At 40.7% G+C, this 22,538-nt stretch overlaps 1 protein-coding gene across 4 annotated transcripts in view; it reads right to left on the reverse strand.

Annotated features, from left to right (window-relative positions):
- The window catches only part of EML1 (EMAP like 1), a 164,598-nt gene that overhangs the window by 65,406 nt on the left and 76,654 nt on the right, over positions 1-22,538 (reverse strand). For all 4 annotated transcript variants that reach the window (XM_074996532.1, XM_074996531.1, XM_074996533.1 and 1 more), the window contains exon 2: positions 3,198-3,380. In XM_074996532.1, the coding sequence (XP_074852633.1) occupies positions 3,198-3,380 (183 nt within the window). The remainder of the gene's footprint in view (positions 1-3,197; positions 3,381-22,538) is intronic.

The following is a 22,538-nucleotide window of genomic DNA, read 5'->3' on the forward strand; positions in this document are numbered from 1 at the left end:
AAATCACTGAAAAGACCTTTTTTATTTCTGCAGATAGCAAAAAAAGGTTACATATATTTCATAGACACTTTTGAACATTAACTTCTTTTTAATAATTTTGGAATTAAAAATTAAGCAGAGACAAATTAACTGAACTTCAGCTATCGTTCTATCTATTATACAGAAATCACTTTGGAATAGGCTTCCTATAAGAATTTAAACTGCATATTAAAATAGTAACAGCTTGATTAATTTATTGTATTCAGAAATCTCTCACTGAAGTAAGCCAGTAGTCGCACTTCTGAAATTTCACTTGCTGTAGCTCTGCTACACGGGTTTTTTTTATTTTTATACCGCTTTTATTGTTCAACATGTTCATAGGGACGTAAGAGAAATAACTTCTGTACTGCCTGAGGGACTAATTCTGCAACTCATACTCATATTGGCTGCTACTGGAGGTCAATGGATTGCTAACCAAACAAGTGCAGTACTAACCACAACAACCCTAAATCACCCTACCACTTCAAAAGAAATAAATCCACTTCTATGTTCAACAATGAACCAGCAATGAGAATGAATAGCCTTCTGAGAGACCTGTGTTTTTTTTTTTCAGTAAAGCTGCTCTACACTGTCATTTTAGCAACAAGCTTTCTCAAGTCTCTATACTGTAATAAAAACAGTTTTAAATATGTAGTTTCATGTCTGACAACTCAGCAAACAGGAGATAAATAAGCTATAAATTTTCAAAGTGAGAAAATGCCGTTGGAATCAATAGACGCATGAATATCATCAATGGAGATGTTCTGTTCACTTGTTATCTTGACCAACTCCCCTGTGCAATGTAGAAAAATTAATGATGCGGATAACAGATATATAATTAATTTTGGTGCTATTATCATCAAAATTTTTATTTCAAATCAACCTTATGTTAGTTAACAATCAATGGTTAAAGCTATGGACAACAGAAAAATAGGTAAATACAGTTTGGGAAAGTGTCTTGCAACAGGATCTTTTAATCCACAGCTGGATTTTAAACTGCTTCATTTAATTTACGTAAATAATCAGCACATATGAACTTCTTAGCTTTCTTCATGTATTTATATTCACTGCTTTCAACATGGCTAGTTTTCTCTACCTACAGAAAAAAAGCAAAGAATTGAAAAGTTCATAGAGCTATCTAAACTTTGATGGAACTTTACCTCTCATAACTTCTGCTACAAATTATTACAAATTATTTAAAGTTCTTTTTTACTTGGGGTCTTCCTAACTGTGAGGGGAACAGGAGCTACTGGCTGGGGTAGATAATCCTTTATCTCTGCCCTTTCGTGGGGCTTGAGAGGCACTAGGAAAGTAGATCTGTGCTGGGAAACTGTCTCCCGATGCAAGCTGGCAATTCATGGTGCTGCGGCTCTTCAATCCAGTTCTTGCTTGGTGCCAACTCCTGTGATGAAAAGGGGATGCTCCATACGGACGAGCTTGAGCCTAAACAATCAGGTGCCGTGGGTCAAAGTCCAGCTTCCATTGTGAGCTGCTTTAAATGAAAGTCTCTCGCTCTTCTTGTGCAAGGCTTGAAAGCCTTGCAAATTTTACAGTGTTCTGACTGATGGGCATCCCTCAAGCATCCGAGGCGCAAGTTGTGGGGCAAGAGGTGTGGTAATCTGCACAGACTTGTGACAGAACAAAAAAGCAGTCATGTAGCACTTTAAAGACAAACAAAATAATTTATTAGGTGATGAGCTTTCGTGGGACAGACCCACTTCTTCAGATCATAGCCATACCAGAAAAGACTCTACATAAAGCACAGAGGTGCAAAAGTTGTTATCAAGGTTGACAAATCAGAAAAATTGTTATCTAGGTTGGCAAATCAGAAGAGCAGAGGGATGGTTGGGGATGTTGAGAGTTAGATAAAACATCAAAGTATGTAAAACAGTCCTTATAATGGGTCAGGTAATTGCTGTCCCTGTTCAAACCACGTGTTAATGCACTGAATTTGAATATGAATATTAGTTCTGAGCATTCCCTCTGTAGACGGTTGTTAAAGTCCCTTTTCAGTAGAACGCAAATTTTCAGATCTTTAACAGAATGACTGACAGGTTTGTATATCTGCAGATTTTTGATATCTGTTCTATGTTCATTCATACTTTGTTGAAGAACGTTTGCAGTCTGTCTGATATTCATGGTGCATGGGCATTGCTGGCATATATGGTGTTAGTTGAGGAACAGGAGAATGTGCCCATGATTCTGTAATTAATGAGGTTAGGTCCAGTGATGATATCTCCAGAATAAATATGTGGACAAAGTTGGCAACGGGGCTTGTTGCAAGGAAAAGTTCCAGGATTAGTATTATTGTGGTATCGCCTGTGGTTGCCAGTGAGAATCCTTATAAGGTTGGGAGACTGTCTATGGGAAAGAATAGGCCTGTCACCAAGGCCTTCTGGAGTGTGGCATCATGATTTAGGATAGATTGCAGGTCTTTGATGATGCATTGCAGGGTAACTTGCACCACCCACCAGGAGAAATGAAAAAACAAATTGACAGGGCCAGACGAATACCCAGAGACCAACTACTCCAAGATAGGCCCAAAAATGCCAATGACAGAACACCATGTCATTACCTACCTATCATTGAGCATCCAACTCAAACCACTACAACGCATCATTAAAGACCTCCAACCTATCCTTTACTTACACAATGTCATTCTGGTTGCAGCAAACCCTGGCTATCTATGTAATACTGGGTGCTCAACTCAAATATTTTATTACCTTTATATAAATTGACCTTATTCTCCAGACCATGAATTAAGCTAGGTTAGTACATGATACTCAAAGACAGCTTAGCCTTCTTGACTGTCTGATCAGCTTCATCTGTATTATCAAAACGAAAGAGGGATTTCAGTCCACAGAAGATAACCCACTCCTCAAAGAGTATATTACCTAATTTTGGACAAAAGACAGAAAATAGGAATTGTGGGAAAATTTAAAATGTGGTTTAAAATAATAAAAAAATGTAAATGCTTTGATAGGCTGTGTGAGTTTCTGAAAGACTGCGATACTTATTTTTGTTTCTGTATATATTCTATTTAGTTGGCTATGGACTTTGTTTTCAAATTTATTTTTTGTTCATATTTAATGTTTCAAAAATCTGAGTAATAATAAACTTTAACGTACAAATGTTTGACTAATTTAAATACAATTTTTACATATATTTGAAATACAAACCTTTGGTAGGTCCTTTCTTGTTCTGCATGGCCTGCTGTTCCTCTGTAATATTCAAACGTCGAACCACATCAGCCAGAGCAGACTTGAGCAACTGGATGTCATCTTCCTGCATCTGGACACGCTGCTCCAGAGAAGCAATGCGGTCTGTTACCTCCATACTGCTTGCAGCAGAGGCACTGTCATCTAAGCAAAACGGTATGAAAACAATGTAATTTCAATATCATATCAGGAAATAAATGATATATTGCTATATTTTCAGCGTCAGAAAACAAAGGCTTTCAAGAAAAATCCAGATCCATACAATCATAGTTTTACTTTCAAAATTCATTCTTATTAAACACTCATTTTCTTAAATGGCCACAATTCATGTATTATATTCAGTATCACTGTAAACAATTTATCTCCACGTCACATAGCCTCCTGCCTTTATAAAGACATGCCAATATTATCAGTACCCAAAATACCAGAAGACCAAGACGCTGTTTTGCGTCTATGAGTATTTAATAAAAATGGCCATTTCTCCTTCAATTGAAAAGTCGCAAATATTGCCCATACACACTTGCTTTCTGAAATACATATAAAAGGATGCAATATTGGCATATTCCTATAAGAACTTAAGCACATAAATAACAATATATGGAAGCAGTCTCATTGATTTAGAAGAACTAGGCCTACAGTCTGTAACTTTACAGTGGATTTTCGCATTTCTTTAGAATTATATAGAAATAAATTAAACTCATAGATGCTTACAACATAACAAAGTGTGCACTATTTTCACCTCAAAAGAGTAAATGAGTATTGTATTTTGAACTACACTCCTGTTTGTGTCAACATCATCATAAACAATCATGGGCTCAGCGACCATAGATGTCCAATGCTTCTCTCTCTATGTCCTTCCATCCTTCCCTGTCCAGTAGGGAGTAGCTTAGTTTCTGTAGATTAGCTCTGCATCAATCTACTATATCATCTACCCTTTCCCTGTGGGGTCTGCCTCTCCTATTCGAACTGTCCATTATGCCAAATATCAGGGTCTTAATTTTTTGTTTGTTGTTCATTCTGAAGATATGCCCGAATAGCTGTAACTTCCGTTGTATAACCTTCTGCAATAGTTTCTCTTTTGGCAGTCTCTTGCCATATAATTCCTCCTTGGCTACTGTCTGCATCTATCCTATTCTCAGGATCTTTCTATAACAACTCCTCTCGTGACTGCACCAGCAGGAGCTGTGCCAGGGCCTGGGCCACAGTTGCAACAGCAAGAGATGCCCTGGGGCCTGAGCCACACCGGCAGGAGACACCCCGGAGCCCGAGCTGCACTAGCAGGAGCCGCACAGGGGCCCAAGCCACAGCCCAAACTGTGCCAGCAGGAGCTGCCCTAGGAAGTGAGCTACCACTGCTGCCACCACACAGTTGTCCCACCAAGTGGTGGAGTGTGTATGCAGTGTAGGCTGACGGCACCCATGGTGTGCAGCTTGGAGGAGCCACATTTAAAGGCTTTAAGAGCCGCATGCAGCTCCAGAGCCAACTGCCACATCACAGTGTCCGTTAGCCACATGTGGCAAGTGGGGGACATATTGGACACAGTGGCTGCTGGCAATAAACTTGCCATTGTTCTTATGATGGGGCAAAAAGGATAAATAAAAAAATTAGATGAACATAAAATAATTCAAATAAAGGTTGAGAAACACTGCTTCAATGCATCATCTGGAAAAGCTGTTAGAACTCGCAGGAATACGTGCACCCCTAGTTGAGAACCATTGGTCTCTATTACAGAGCAGCTCTTGATACAGATAAGGAATGCTCAACTATTTGAATAACTGATAGCTGATCTTCTGTGAAATGGTTTTCTAATTCAGGTGACATTGATCAAGGAGGAATCTTTTTCAGGGCACAGTGGTCTTCTAATTTAATTTGTACTACAGGTTGGAAGAACAACTCTTAGCTGAGATTTACTTCTTAGCTTAGATTCTGTAGAATTCAAAGAAAACGCTACACAAAAGGGAATGTTCTGCATCCTCCTCCCTTTATTTTCCTTTTATTTAATCCATGATCTCATAGATTGGAAATACTTCTTATAGCAGATTATTGAACTATATTGAGTCAGATGATAAATCTGCTTCCAAAGCAACAACCAATTTGAAGCATCTAAATACTGAACTTGGTCAAATGGGAAGAAATGTCTGAAACACAGCCAAGTGAAGGATATGTAATATATCAGAAAGCAGGGTTCAAGTGTTTTAGGCTACAAATAAAAAAGATAAATTCTGGAATCCCAGACTCTCATGGAAAAGTGTTAGATGATATGCTTGCAATGTTATTCAGTTTGGCATGATAAAATCAATCATTAAAATTACTGAGAATTTGCAAAGATCAATTTTCAAACTTTACCAGCAAATAATACATGCCACTAGCAGAAAGCCTCTAAATCCATATTATGGGTTGATGGGTTGGGAAATTAGAGTTTCAAACTGTATTATTTAGTATTTGTATTTCTTTGAATTGAACGGATCAGTAGAAATAGGTTGTACCCCGTGTTTGAGTTTAGAATTCACTGAATCTGTGGAATCATCTATATGTGAGATCCGTAAACTATTTAACTATGCTATTAGGTTTATGAATGTTTAGATGTCAAAAATCTGTGTAATGCTCTAAGATGAACAAGAAGACAGTGTATTATTCACTTATTTTTCTAACAGTATTACAGACCTGACAGGTCCCAAACAAGGAATTTGCTGGACGAGGGAAGATCCCTGGTTACCGGACCCCCAGCCCAATAACCCCTTCCTGCCATCAGCTTCACTTCCTGTTGGGACCAGCTGCAAGCAGAACACTGGCCCTCCTGATGCCAGCCCCAGCCTCACTGGTGCTGTCAGCCTTGCTGCTGCTGTCACTGACCCTGCTGCCGGATGCTGGCCCTGGCCACACTGCTGCCAGCTCTGGCCCCAGCCAGGCTGCCAGACACCAGCCCCACTGCTATCAGCTCTGGGCCTGACAAGTCTCCTGCAATTGGCCCCCCTGCCACTGGGCTCCTGGCCACCGGGTTGCTCTCTGGTCTAGGGACATCCATGATCTGGCAGAGTGTCCTAATTTAGGCAGGTACAACCTGTAGAAGTAAATTTAACAAGAAAACATCAAAATAGTAATATTCATGTTACATATAGCTCTTCGAAAGGTCACTGTCCAGGACACTCACCAGACCATGTCCCACAACAATAGTCTGAGTGGGCTAAAGCACTGTCTGATTTTCTTGGCCAGCCTGGCACAAATCCAAGGCACAGGCTCTTTCTTGTACCCCTTTATGGAACTGTGCTCTCAGGATGCAGCTATTGTAGACCCCAAGGACTGGTGCTGATACCCCTAATTCCTCTGTAGATAAAGGGCACCTTTTCTTGATGCTCCTATCTTAAGTGTAGTCTGGATTTACAGTTACCTTAGCAGGACATGATAGTGAAAGCAAATGAAAAGGCACAGACACCTTTGTGAAGTCTATCACCACCTCTTTTTACTCCAGATCAGTGGTTTTCAATGTATGGGTTTGACCTGGTACTAGGTCATGCAGTATCAGGCACTGGGTTGCTTGCAAATTTAAAATGTCATTCTCCTAACATGTCTTTCAATACCATTTTAAAATAGCATTAAAATAATTTAAATGTTGCTTTATTTATTCCCATTAAGACTTCTTTTTGCCAAGTTTCTTATGCATTACACACTACATGCATACACAGCGTAGCTGTTTCGAATGCAATAACCTAATCTAACAAGACTGCTTTCCGCAGGCTGTCAGTTTTGTTAAAGTTGTGGAAACTCAGGTTGTGAGGCTTAATCAACAAACCTTCATGCTGAAAAAAATGGATCATTCTGTAATAAGAAAAAAGTTTGGAAATACAGTCATCAAAACCACCTACATCTGATAATGAAAATGCAAGAGTAAGTACACATCTTTAACAGCATATTCTAGTAATAACGTACTGACTTCTGCCATGTCAACCTTGTCTGAACCATCCACTAAAAAGAAAACCAAAGTATGCACAAGGCAGTATAATGATGCTTTTCTGAAATATGGTTTCATTATTTGTGCTAATGCAAAACCAAGATCCAAAGTCCCAGTGTTATCTGCAATGAGCTGCTTGCAAATGAGAGTTTAAAACCATCAATGTTAAAAAGAAATTTAGAAACAAAAGAACAAGAAAAATATAATCTGTGCACCCTCAGAGGCAAATTTCTTTTGTGGAAGAATGTTTTAGCGACTGCACCAACAGGCGTGAATTTTGCTTAATAAGCAATAATCATCAGCTCCACTATCAGTTATTAAGACACAAACAATTTTCTGCTCTTAGCTACCAGCTTCATCTAATAATTTCACAGTGCCTTCTTAAGAATGAAATACTTATGTAAACCCTACCAGAACCTTGCAAAGTAGGTACAGTAAAAGATACAGTAATCACTTCACCTTTCTCTGAAATAGCAGCCTGTCTTCAGCGAGGACATGACAGCTACTGAAAAGGTACACTACACAACAGATAGGGCATACATTTAAGACTGATACAATGAAAGAATGCTGCAAGTGAATTTAGGAAGGGAGAATATAAGTATTGAGACAGAATTTGACCATCAGAACATTACAGCCCAAGGTTGCTATCTCCCTTCTCTATGGCAGTGCCAAGTACCACAGCCAGCAGCGCAGCAAGGGTAATGACTGAGAAGTGGAGGTGGTGACACAGTGGAGTCCCTGGGTTAACCCCTTGGTTTACTCACGTTTGTTATTTACTGAATTTTACCAGATTAGATCTTTCCTTGCAAAAAGTTGTGTGTTTAAACTATAAAAACTAATGTGACGTTATCTATGTTATACCAGATGGTTATAGATACACACACAAAATTAACAAGTAGAAGCTCTTTAGAAATTTCTTTGTTTTTCATTAAATTATAGAAAGCAAAACTAATTACCAGCTAGTTAAGGAATGTGCTTTGCAAATTCAGTTGGGATAATTACAGAACGATTATTCCTTCATACTGACATGACAGAAGGATTGATTTATTTGAAAGCTCCAAACAAAGCAATGACGAGAAATTATTTCTAAATTTTTAACCTGACACCAGTAAGAACAAAGCAGTATCTACTTACAGGATTCTTCTGAACAGGTAGGACAACTTTGCAGTTCACTCCTTACGCTAAAATATGTACTTAAATCAGATTAGCATTGCAAGGAGATGACCTAGTTCTGAGTGATTAGGTCTGTCTCACATTATGCAATTTGAACTTGTCAGATTAGTTTTCCCATTTGCTCAGAAGAACAAACTAACAAAAACATACTTTAATAAATAGCACTAACTTGCATGTCCACTTAAGTCCACACACTTTATTAATTTTTGGGAGTCTAAGGGGAAAGCTAACTTAAAAATAACTACAGTATCACATGAAATATGAAAAACAACACTATCAGCTCTCAATAACAACAGTCTGTGTATCCAAAATTATTGTGTAGATCCTATATATGGAAGAAAAACTTCTTATATATGAGAAGAGTTTTCTTCTCCTGTCTCTAGATTAAATATACTCCCAATCATAGTCCCAATACTTCTCAAAGGGTTTGTCTGCATTTGCCCCCAACTTCTAAGGGGGCGTGGTAATCAGGGTGATGGGAGATTACTAATAAAGTGCTGCGGTGAATATGCAGCACTTCATTAGGCTAATTCTCCTTCACAGCAACTTTGAAGTGTTAAACTTCAAAGTGTCGGCATGTGTGTAGCTACGGGCCCTTCGAAGAGCCCATGCTACTTTGAAGTGCCTTTACTGCCCAAAATTTTGAGGAGTAAAGGCACTTCGAAGTGCCTATAGCTACACACATGCCAACACTCTGAAGTTGCCACGGGGGAGAATTAGCCTAATGAAGTGCTGCATATTCACAGCAGCACTTCATTAGTAATCTCCCATCACCCTGATTACCACGCCCTCTTCGAAGTTGGGGCAAGCGCAGACAAGCCCAAAATGTATCGTAATTTAAAATACTCAGGCTGTGGCCACAATAGTCCCTCCTTTTGGAAGGGCTATGGTAATGTGGCACTTTGGAATATGCTAAGGAGGTGCTGCCATGAATACCCGGCACCTCGTTAGCATAATGGCAGCCACGCATGCTTCGAAACTGCCAGTTTCTAAACGCATGCCTCCCATGTAGCTGGGGACCTTTCGAAATGACCCCCCTGATTTCGAAAGCCCTTTCTTCCCAAAATTAGATGGGAAGGAGCTTTCAAAATGAAGGGGGTCGTTTTGAAAGACCCCTGGCTACACAGGTGGCATGCGTTTAGATACTGGCAGTTTCAAAGCACGTGCAGCCGCCATTATGCTAATGAGGTGCTGTATATTCCTCATTAGCATATTCCAAAGTGGCCTCTGTGAGAACTGTTCTTGTCTCTTTATTGACACATTTGATAATAGAAAATTAAACAATACAACCTTCCTAAAATAAGTAAGAGTTTAAAAGAAAATCAGCCTTACAGTATCAATGACAACTCTGAGTTGCCTAACAAGGTGCCCTATACTCCTCAAGAAAATGAGAGGAAAAAAAGAAAATGAACGTAGTAGTAAGTTCACAGCAATCTGCTCCCCCGGGTTAACGAATGCTATGTCTCCTTGACCTATAGTAACAGAGAGGTAGCTGTGTTAGTCTGTATTCCAACAAAACAAAACAAAACAGCAGAAATGTAGCACCTTAAAGACTACTAAAATGATTTATTTGGTGATGAGCTTTTGTGGGTCTGTCCACGAAAGGTCTACCAAAATGATTTATTCAGTGATGTCTTTAAAGTGCTACATTTCTGCTGTTTTGTTTCCTTGACCTATATGTAGCCAATAAGCTCTACTGAGAAGATTCCCACCTTTTCCACTATAGGTGGAAGTGGGAATGGTTATTTCCAAAACGAATTACAAAATTTATTTCAATAATGAAGAATCATTTACACAAAACATTATTTACTCTATCTTCACATCACTGAGTTGAAGACTGCTTCATGTTCATGTTTTCATGTGTTAATGCACCCTTCTTCAAAGTGGTTAACAGTCACATGGCAAATCTGCCGCCTCTTGCTCCATTGTGACTATTGCCTCTTGAAGGCTGGAGTCAACATGACACGCTTTTGAAGTTTGACTTCAGTGTATCTTAATATCTTTTGTACTGGCTACCGTAAGAATGGGTCCCTTACTTTAGCTGACCATAAAATATGGCATTGAGTATTTCTGAATCACAAATATAAATGTGATTCCTAGACCAACACAGCTCTAAGCATGCTCTGAATGCCATGCATCCAATAACTAAGGACTCTGATATAAGAGAAATTGAAAATTAGAGCCCTGGAAATCCATGGACATATGCTGTATATCCATGGGTATCTGCAACCACAGATGTGGAAGTGGACATCCATGGTTCATTTTTGCAGACATAGGTACAGATGAAGATACAAATTTTTTTATACAGAATCCTGCAAATTTGCAGATATCCACATTATATCCAGAGGTATCCTCATCCATGAAGGTGGATGTGGCTATACATGGATCATTTTTCCAGAGGAAGATGTGGATATAAATTTGTATTCATACAGGGCTCTGTTGATAGAAAATGTTGTATTAAAAGTATTTTACCAGGAAAAGATGATCGCGTATATACAAACACAACAATAATACTGACACTTGTAATGAGTGACTGACAAGTAATTCTACAGTCTCACAAAAGCTGAAATAAAGAAAATCAGTACATAAATTTGTTATGGGTTACTGAGTAAGGTAAAAACCCTACTTAAACTTTGACTTTTGTATTAGAGGTCACAAAAAGATCATCAGCCTTCTTCTTGAGTTTCAACTGTACAAATGCCCTTTTGAACCAGAATATTTAAACACGAGTCATATTGACCTAGCTGACTAAGACCACAAGTATTATTTATTAGCTTTTAGCCAAAAATATAGCAAAAATAAGAAAATGTGCAATAGACACTGTTCTTTATAGCTACATCTGTATAAATAGTGGCCAGCTGTCAGCATATTTACAGATTACACTCAAAAATAAGTAAAAAATCCCCACAATATTAAATTTGCAAAGTCAGGCAGTCAAAAGTTAGGAAATGTTAAAATTAAGGTTGCCTATACAACTTTAATTCAGTAATCTTGTGCCTGTGCACTGTGATAAAGTCTTCAAGTACTTGGTTATATACTATTTTTCCCCATAGGATCCCAGCCTCATTTGGTGCACAAGATGAACTACCAAAGAAACGTAAGCGAGAAATGGACCTCAAGAGGTTATCAGGTCCGGACCCCGGCTATGAGGCAGGGCCAAGTAAACCTAGACCATCCCAGAAGGTGTCTGTCCAATCTGTTTTTAAGAGGCTGCAACAGTAAGGGTTCCACATCCTCCCTTAGAAATCTGTTCCAGAACACAATTACGATAATGGTTGTCAGGATATCCACAACTTTATGTCATGTTTCAGAGAGGTAGCTGAGTTAGTCTGTATCATCAAAAACAACAAGAAGTCCTGTAGTACATTATAGACTAACAGATATTTTGGAGCATAAGGTTTCGTGGGCAAAGACCTTCTTTGTCAGATGCATGAGTTGGGGGGCGGGCCGGGGTTCGAAGGAGGATTTAAAGAGGGAGCCTCAGTCAAGGGGAGGGCCAGAGCTGACAAGGTCTATTCAGTCAGGATGGATGTAGCCCATTACGGGCAGTTAATGTGAAGTTGTAAACACCAAGAGAGGAGAAATCAAGTCAGTTGAGTCAGGAAGACGTGTCCCATTACCAGTAGCTAATGTGGAGGTGTGAACATCAAGAGCAGAGAAACGGCTTTTGTAAGGCGCCAACCACTCCTTGTCTCTGTTCAATCCTGGGGTGATGAAGTCAAATTTGCAAATGAATTGCAGCTCTGAAATTGTTGTTGTTGGACTGCTACTTTCAAATCTGATACTGCATGTCCTGGGAGACTGAAGTGTTCTCCTACAGGTGTTTGTATGTTACTGTTCCTGATGTCTCATTTATGTCCATTTATCCTTTTACATAGAGACTGTCCAGTTTGCCTACGTAAATTGCAGTAGGGAATTGCTGGCACATGATGGCATATATTATATTAGTAGACATATTCTTAAACAAATTCTCACCAGCAACTATAGATCACAACACAGTAACTAAACCTGGAACCAATCCCTGCAACAAACCTCGCTGCCACCTCTGATCCCATATCTATACCAGCGATATCATCATAGGACCTAACATCAGCCACACCATCAGGGGCTCTTTCACCTGTACATCTACTAATATCAGGCAGTGTAGCCAGACAGAATCCCCCTACTCTACTCCATCTTGCCCCTTTTAGGTGCCTCTGAGCACAAGCACAAAGAAACAGCACAGTCTTAGAATGTTTGACAGCACAGATGCACTTATCTCAAGCCCAGTCTTTTGATGCTTCAAAACACAGATGTGCTGTGTCAGCATGACCCTGGACTGAAGAATACAGACAAGAGGGCTAACAAGCCAGCCTATGACCACCAGGCCTTAAACTGCCCTTGGCTGGTACTGATAATTGATACACCCACACTTCATCCCAGAAGAGGAACCTCCCGCCCATACAAAAAGAATGTCCTGTTTTAATGATTTAGTTATCTCTATCGTACAAGTATAAATTAAACTGCAACTGCCTTGTAAGAACTGGCGTCACAAAGATGAACCAGCACAATTGGTACCTTTAGATAAGCAAGAATGTGCGTGATCCAAGGAATATAAAGAAGGGCCCAGAAGATCACTCTAACTGAGCTCCAATTACCTATACCTGCTGGTCGGGTAAGGTCTTTACCTCCTGAGGACCCAAGGGACGCCCTCCTCGTACTCTTCTTCCCGAGGGATTCAGTGAATGACATTGGCTACGCCAGGAGCCGAAGGACGCAGGGGTGAGAATTATACCTGCAATGTACTTTTGTACACATTTAATAGTAAGAGCTCTTTAGGCTGAGGCATCTGGTCCTCAAATGGGTAACTTTTCACTTGTAATCTAATTGGCATGTCATATGTATCATCCTACTAGTAGTTACGAAGATAGAGCAATAACCTTGTAACCATTAAGATTCTTGTTTCTGTTTTTAATACTTAGCAACCATTTAAGCTTTCAGCCTGACTCCTTCCAGTTACAGTAACTTGGCCAAACACAAACAAAGAACCTTAGCCATTTGGCTATATCAGCCTGGTCAGTGATAAGGTGCAGTAAAAGCTGAGCGCTGAGTCGTGCTGCCTCCACGGAGCAGACTCTTGGGACACCCGTCATCCTCCCTGGCTGCCCACTGCAAAGGGACAGTCTGTCCTACCAGTTAAAGACTCAGGTGAAATAAGCTCTCTGCACCAACATTTGGGGCACCCGTCAGCCACACTGGCTGCCCGCTGCGAAGGGACTGCCTGTCCTAGCAGTTAAAGACTCGGATGTAATTAGGCTCAGACCACTCATTACCCGGCCATCGGCTAACAGGCGGGTCTGGAGGCACAGCACCAGTTCATACTGGTGGGACCAGCTGGGTATTTTCACGACTACCAGCGGCCCCAGAGTTTCAGAATAAGAAATGAGACCTTTCTGGAGCTCTACACCTGGTTCGCTCCCAACCTCTGCACACAGGACATCTGGATGTGGCCTGCCATCCTCCTGTAGAAGCAGGTCACCATCGCTGTATGAAAGCTCAGCACCCCGGACAGCAACCACTCCACTGGGAACCAGTTCAGTGTGGGGAAGCCCACTGTCAGGGCTGTCCTCATGCATGTAAGGCATTCTCAGGCTACAGGCCCTGCGGGAAGGGGGAAAGGGGAGTCCTGCCCACCAAGGGCACTCAGGAGGAGGGATGAGGGGTGCAAGGGATGGGGTCAGTGTGTGTGTGGGAGGGAAAGCCCTGTTCCCAGGCGACTGGGCTGTCCCACCCTCACATAGACCTGCTGCTGAGGGAGGAGACAGCCTCACAGGGGCACCCGGAGAGCTCAGGGAGAAGGGACAGGAGGGGGCAGGGTGTCATGGTGGCAGCAGAGGGAGCAGGGGCAGCAGGGCTTGCCAGATGCCAGTGGAGGGCACCGGTGGTGGTGGGGGGGTCACAGGGTGGCTGGCTCGCCATCGTACTGAAGAGCAGGGTGGAGCATCTCTTTGAACTTTGAGCAGGGCAGCATGCTGCAGGACTGCTTCCCCGCTCTCCACTTCCTGCTACCGAGTTTCTGGTGCTCCCTGTGCCTTTAAGACTGACTGGAGGCAGGGGGCATAGAGCTGTGATTGCAGTGGACAAGATATCACCCCGGTCCCAGCTGGACGGCACCATGGAAGACTTATCTGTTGACAGAAAGCCCTCCCCAGAGCGTCCACACTGCCTTCTGTCAAGAGGTTCTGTCGAGAAAGGTATTCTGCCTCGTGGAGGAAAGGCAGAATGTTGTCGACAGAAGTGTCACATTGTCAATTTACTATCAACAGAACATCTTTGTAGTGCGGATGCTCTGTGAGTTTTGTCGACAAAATGCCGGTTTTACCAACAAAACTCTCTAGTGTAGACGTAGACTTTGAATTCAAATTTTCAACAAGCTGTGTACACAGTTATGGTGTTTTGATCTATGCCACATTTCCTCTAGCTTGCTTATGAGAATGTCAAGGGCGGCTGTGTCAAACGCCTTATTAAAAATCAAGATACAATATATACCTACTGTCCCACCCCCTCCATGAGGCCAGCTACCCTGTCAAAGAAGGAAATTAGGTTAGTTTGGCATGATTAGTTCTTGACAAATCCATGTAGGCTAGTCCTAATAACTTTATTACCCTCTATGTGCTTATAAATTGTTTTAAAAAGGTATTCCAGGCTCTTTCTTTTTAATTCAATATTTTGTTTTCTCATTCTTGAACGTGTGAGCTCATGCATTATTTACTACACTCTATTCAAATGCTGGTCTGAAGACAGAAGTATTAGTTGCCTTATAGGCTTTTCTATGGCGCTCTTCAACACAGAATATGAATACTTCACAAGTATTAATTTATTTTTGCAACACCCTATATAGTATCATCACCATTTTAGAAAGGGGGAACAAAGGCACAAAGATTAAATTCAGAAATACTCACTAAATTTTGGGTGCCCAGGCTGAAATGCTGAAGGCCTTATTTTTCAGAGTGCCACACTTTGGGAACTGCTGCTCTAACTCAGTCCCTACACACTTTCCAACATTTGCAACAAATGAGGTGGAGGAAGTGGGAGTCCCTGAGAACAAAGGAGAGAGGCTCCCACTCGCTGCTCTCAGCTCTAGTGTCCAGCCCCAATCTGGCCCACTGCAGAAAATACTAAGGAAAGCCTGGATTCACGCATCTAGCCCTAGGGAGAAGCATGCTCAATCATTCTGCGGAGATGGCATATACACCACTTGGTCAGAAACAGAAATGGCGAGAGATACTTGAAAGTGCTCACTGAGGGCAACATCTTTGGAGACTTTAGCTGCTAAAATTGAAGACATTTCTACAGAGCTTGGCAAACTGTGATTTTTAAAAGGTTTACAATTTGGTCAGATTTGGCTTGATTTTCATGGGGATTTCAAAGGCACATTCACCAACACAAATGTCAAACCCCTGCCAAATTTTAAGTCCATCTACCAATCCAAAAGCATTCTAGAACTTCTCTGGGAAGTTCTCAAGAACTTTTTTCACATAGGCAACACAATGTATTTCCCTTGCCTAATTCTCAAAAACAGCAGATCCTGCTTGGGTGAAATTTTCCAAAATAATTCTCTCTCAGACAGACACCAATCATGGAAAATTTCTGCTCAAACAATTGAAATTTGACAAGGTAATAAGCTACTGAAAATAGGGTCTCACAGTGTCAGTCAACATTCAAACAATACTAGGCAGTGCTACTAGTATAATGCATACATATATATGCACACTTACAACACATAGTACCAATCATACAAATAGATATACATCTCACAGGGTTCATCTACACTAGCCCCCTCCTTCGAAAGGGCCAGGTAAACGAGCTCGATCAGTGAATAGCAATAAGGTGCTGTGCTGAATATGGAGCACCTTATTAGCATAATTTGCACTGCACAAACTTCAAAGTTGCTAAATTCGAAGCTCCAGCAAGCAGTGTAGCTGTTGGCACTTCGAAGTACCCACGCAACTTCAAAGTTCCCTTACTCCCAAATGTTTGCACACTGATTTGCCCCAAGATCAGGATGTAGACATTTGACCCTCATCACCTCCATCATCTTTACCAGGCACTAGTAAAGTACAGGTTTTCTCAAACAAATTCAAGCCTTCCCTACAGCTCATCCTCATTTTTCTGTCCCCTCCGTATTTACCACAGCCCCACACACACTGTTCTCTCTCTAGCTACTCCACATCTGATCTAACAAATATTTTGATTAGATTACGGACTATTCTGCTGTGTCCATACTAAGCCTCCTCATAAAAGCATTATAATATAACAGCAACAATGTATAGCAAGCAACTTGAGTTATTAAATTTTTATTGCGTAAGTATACAAGCTGAACCTCTCTAGTCCAGCACACTCTCACCCGAGAACATCCATAAACCAGCATGATTTCAATTAACCAGAGGACCACTTATCATGGGTATAGTCAAGTTTCCCATGGTTCCATAAAGTTTGTTTACAGCTACCAGCCCTGGCTCTCCATTTTTGTGGTGTTCTTTATCTACCATTTTACCTCTAAATGTCTTTTAAGAGCCCAGTAAAGTGGTGGAAGTGTTGGTAATGCTGTTAGACAATACTGACCTTCCATGGTCCTGCAAATTCTCTTGGCCAGCACTGGTCAGGTCCTGAGGGTGCCGGACTAGAGAATTTCAACCTATACAAATATTCAGACTAGAAACACTGGTGACAGGGCACTCACCAAACCAATCGTGTCAGTATATTCCCTCAAACTTAATGCAATCATAAAGGGGTTGCACAGAAACAATCTCAGTTTTTTCTTTATTGGCACATGGATAAAGAAATCCATCCAAACTTTACATCTATGTAAATGAGAAAGTGTACATGTGCTTTAATCCCATTTACAATTTGTGTTCCTCACAGACTTTGTAGGTGAGTGTCATGCACACTACTTTGGGTAAATGTCAACAAATGAGACCATTATAACACTCATCACAACAATAACTTCATCTCTAGCTCTGTGCAAAAGAAACAACATCTAGAAACTTTTTGGAAAAGAGCTATTTTTCCAAGACTTTTATGTCCAGAACTCAATTTCAAATGATGACATATTTGAGACGCAGACTTGACTCAATGAACCATTTAAGAGAATCATTCCTTACACAGGAATGCCACAGGAAAGCAAGGGGGACTAAAAAGGGAAATGGCTCGTCTCCACACACATCCCTCTGCACCTTAGGGTCTCAATCTTTTCCCTTTTCTACCATTAACTCATTTATTCCAGCCTCCTAGTTCCACTCTCTTTTCTGTAGCCCCAAACCCTATTTTCTGATATTGCCACATTCCACCAAAACTATTGCCCTTCCTCTGCCAAGGAGCATTCACATGTCCCCAAAATATCTGAATTATACTGCCCAAAAATAAATTTGCCACCCATGACTCACAACCTGTAGCAACCTCCAGCCACTCAGTCAATAACTCTTTTCTTTTAGGTAGGGTCTTTAAATTAATTTATCAGTATTAATTGTATTATTTGAGGGATGAGCTTACAGTCACCACCCACCTGGTCATTAGTGTCTCTCCATTTAACAGAAGGCAACAAAAGCAACACAAGAAAATAAGAACAAAAGAATGGCCATGCTGGGTCAGATCAATTGTCCATCTATCCAAGGATTCTGTCTTCTGACAATGGCCAGAGCTGGATGCTTCAGAGAGAATGAACAGAAAAAGGCAATTATTGAGTGATCCATTCCATCATCCAATCCTAGCTACTGGCACATCAATCGCACAGAGTTGCATCACTGACCATCTTGGTTAATAGCCATTGATGGACCTACCCTACAAGAACTTAATTTTGTTTTTTAATACAGTGATACTTTTGGTCTTCACAACATCCGATTGCAATGAATTCTACAAGCTGACTGAGCATTATATCAGGAAGAAATTTCCTATGCTTGTTTTCAACCTGCTGCCTATTAATTTCACTGGGTGATCTCTGGTTTTCTATTATGTGAAGACATAAATAACACACCCCTCTTAATTTTCTCTACATTATTCATGATCTTATGGTGACATTGCAGTATTTTCTATTTGATTATCTATCCTTTTTCTAACAGTTCCTAACATTCTGTTAGGGTTTTGTTTTTACATGCCTGTGGTCCTACCTACAGTGGCTTAGAGCTGGAGGGCCCCAGCTTCTTGCAGCAGCTCAGACCTACAGAACTATTGGTTCAAAGTTCCTATCCCACTACCATGCAGGGCAACTGTGATCTGAGGTCCTACACAGCAGCTCGGAGCTCTGGGTTCTGCTGCTACCTGTGCCAGTTGGGAGCTGCTGGGGCCTACAGACACCCTCAGAGACAGAGTTCCATGGGTCCCATGGCCTACAATGGTTCAGCACTCAGGGTCCTGCCCCCGCCCCACAGCAATTAGGAACTGCAGGTATCTCCCCCTCCCATCTCCATCCTTCCACCTCCTGTGGTAGCTGGAAGAAAGCTCAAGCCCTACTGCTCCGTGACTGAACCAGACATGTCATAGGTCATGGATTCCGGGACATCTACAACATAAGCTTAATTTATTTATGAATATATTGAACAGCAAATATACAGATGCTTGGGGAAACCTGATATTTACCTCTTTCTGTTTCCAAAACTGGCCTTCTATTCCTACTCTTTGTTTCCTCTTTTAACCAGTATCTGATCTGAGAAGACCTTCCCTCTATTCCCATCACAGCTTACTCCATGTTAGCTTTTATTGTGGAAACTCATCAAAAGGCTTTGTGGCAAACCAAGCACAAATCTTGCTCACCCATGTCCACATGCTTGCTGACACCCTCAAAGAATTATAAGATAGTGGCGAGATATGATTTCTCATTACAAAAGCTACATTGACCTAAGTTCTCTCCAAACTGCATGGCTGCTGCCTATTAAGGCTTACATAGGGACTCAAAGCAATGGCAGGGATGTAAAAATAATCAGTAGTTCAACATGGCTAGAAAATTGTTGTCTTTTCTAGAATAAGGCTTTGATCAGTATGACTTTGCATCTGTGGCTGTAAGAGACTGCAAAAAGTCTAAGGCTGTCCCAAGTTTTTTTGTTCCAGAGGCAGTTAAATTACTCTAGGATTCTTCCTTAGATGCAGCCTTGGACACAGTCGTCCTTGGGACATCAAGAGATCCTACTGAATTTCAGTTTCTGCAAAATGCCCCTTTCTAATACAGAAAATGATTTAAAAGTTTTACTGAATAAGTTTACCAGGTTATTTCAATATGAATGACTGCTATACTTGTAAAAACTAGCAAATAAATATTTAACAAATTGAAAAAAGATCACTAGAAGATACTAGGGTAACCTGCAACTAGAATCAGTAGATAATTATACTATTCTCCAAATAAATTTATAATAGTAACATGAAAGGACAAAAGCGATGCAGGTTACAGTGATGACAATATGCGCATTATGTACAGCCATCATGATGAAAATGGAAACATTGTAGAATAAGGTTAAACCAATAAAAAACAACTATATTTCACTAAAAGTTACAGTTGAAAATCAGGACAAGAAACAAACTACTGTATTCTGAAGAAGTTAATGTTCAATGCTCAAAGCTAAACTAAGTCATTCAATTCTAAGATCAACGATCAATTCTGCCATACATAGTTCCTCAAAGGGAACATACAACAACATTCAGTTCTTGAGGCAGACATCTGGCTCAGATGAAATTGTAAGTCATGTCTCAAAAGTCATGGACCAGAAGCAGCAGATTGCAAATCTAGTAATCTTGTAACAGAGCCGTAAATTATATTGATTGCATTTTGCATAAATTTAATTAATCCCTAAAACACCCAGGTAACAGAGGTAACAGTGTCCCATTTTGCAGAAGGAACAACTAAATGGAACAAGCTTAAGTAAACTGCCCAAGGCCAGTCAGGATGAACATTCTGAAGTTTCTGCCTGTTAGACTCATTACTCAATTCTCTAAACCATATTGTGCCTCTCTGAACTGAGCCATTCCACTTCCAAAACTGTAGTTGGTTAGTATTTCAAAACTACAGATAGACTGAAGTGGTTCTATTTTTCTGTTGCTTGTAATCCATTTAAAGTGAAACCTTGAGGTGTCAAGGTTCTTTGTTCATCATCATCATCATCAACAACCCTGGGCTCAGCGCCCATTCGTGTCTGATTCCTCCCTCACTATTTCCTTCTGTTCCATCTTTCCCCGTCCAGCACGGAGTGGCTTAGTTTCTGTAGACTTGTTCGGCACCAATCATCTACCCCATTCATTCATTCATGAAGGGTCTGTCTCTTCTATTCAAACCATCCATTATGCCCAATACCAGGATCCTAATTTTTTGTTTCTTGTTCATTCTGCAGATATGCCTGGATAGCTGTAACTTCTGTTGTATAACCTTCTGCAGTAGGTTCTTGTTTGCTGAAAATGGCATATAGTCAAAGTCAAATAGTGTATTATGTGATGACCTTGCTATAGCCGCATGGCTCAAACCATTCTGAAGAGAAAAAAAAAATAGGATAAAAGCATGTATTTCATTGTCCTTCCCCACCCCTCTTGAGAGCAGTTTCAGACTGGTCACAGCTACTTAAAAAGCTGCATAGTGAACATGCCTGGAGACTCATGCTAAAGATGAAGCTGCCAAGTTCAGACGACACCAAAATCTCCTGAGGGTAAGCATTTATTTTAAAAGCTGAAATTGGTATAAAATAAATGTAGTAAGAGGAAAAACCCTCAAGTTAATCCCCTTTGCTCTATATATACATACCCCCACCACCTTTTGCACTATAATTGACTCTACTGGCTGTACAGCAGCCAAGAGATTGTCTCTGGATTTTTCTGTCAAATATGACAAAGTTTACAAAATTCTTGCTTATGCTCCAATGTTGTTTGCATGTCTTCCCCATTGCCGCACATACTTGTTTGGATGTCTCAAACCAATCTTGTCCCTCAATATAATCACGTTCCCTAGCTCCATCCTGCTGCCCAGCCTTCAGGCTTCCACATCTCTAAAGAGAGGCTACTTCCCTTCCTCTCAGCAGACATACAGACTTGCCTATCTCCTAACACAGAAACGAGGCAGTCTGTCTTCTTTCACATCCTACAGCCATCCTCCGTGATGTGCTGTGGTGTTATCTTATTTACTACTATATATATATATATATTTATCTTCAAAGTGTTTTACAAAAAATTATAAAATGATTTTTACTCAAATTTGTATTAAACAGAGATAGGAAAACCTTAACCAACCAGGCAGAGTTATGTGCAAGTTACAGTTTTTTCTTTTCTCAGTATTGTCCATCAAAAACATGAAATAGGGTCAATGAAACATACTCCCCCAGACGCTTTCAACACGAATGAATCACATCCTTAATTCTAAGCCTCCCTCTTGAAGTAAGACATTGTTAGCCATAGTTCTCGTCCTTACCCAGAAATTACAGCTAGAGGGTAGGCAGTTATTCACTCATTTCTGTTCATTTTGGCATTCCCATTCCCTCTGCAATATCTGTTGCTTCACTAGTGACATATCACACTGGACTTGATATTTAGATAAAGCAAGTGACAAAGCAATGCAAAGCAATTAAATGTATACATTTACCCGTGCTCTTCAGTAATCACTCAGGCTGTGCATATACTAGAGTGTTTTGTCTACAGAACAGGCCTTCTGTCGACATAACTCAGTGAGCATCTACGCACATGAAGCGTTCTGTCAACAGAGTCTCAAAAGAACTCTGCATTTATCTCCACAGCATTATTCCTCAAAAATGTAAGGAAAAACACTTCTGTCAACAGAGAGTGCTTCTGGTTCACCAGGGAGCCCTGTTTGCAGCTGGTTCACTGGGAAGACCTGTTTGCAGAGCTTCTGGTCAGCTGTTCTGTCAACAGAGGGCATAGCAGTCTGGCTGCCCTCTGTCGACAGAGTGGATTCCTCTGCTGATCTGCTTTTGTGTGTCGATGTACTCCGTCCACTGACGTTACTGTTGACAGATACTTCTAGCGTAGAGTTAGCCTCAAGTGTTTAAGGAGCATGCAGAAAATCTGCCTTTATTCTATATGGGAAGCTCAGTCCTAAAAGGTACAGTAGCCAGACCACAGTATCTTTGTAAAAGCCTAGCTGAATTAAACTTTTTTTCCTCAACTTTTAATACAAATTACTGAATTGTAACTAGAGAACAGTGACTAACATGACC

Source organism: Carettochelys insculpta, chromosome 6 (genome assembly GCF_033958435.1).
Source record: "Carettochelys insculpta isolate YL-2023 chromosome 6, ASM3395843v1, whole genome shotgun sequence".
Taxonomy (NCBI): domain Eukaryota; kingdom Metazoa; phylum Chordata; order Testudines; family Carettochelyidae; genus Carettochelys; species Carettochelys insculpta.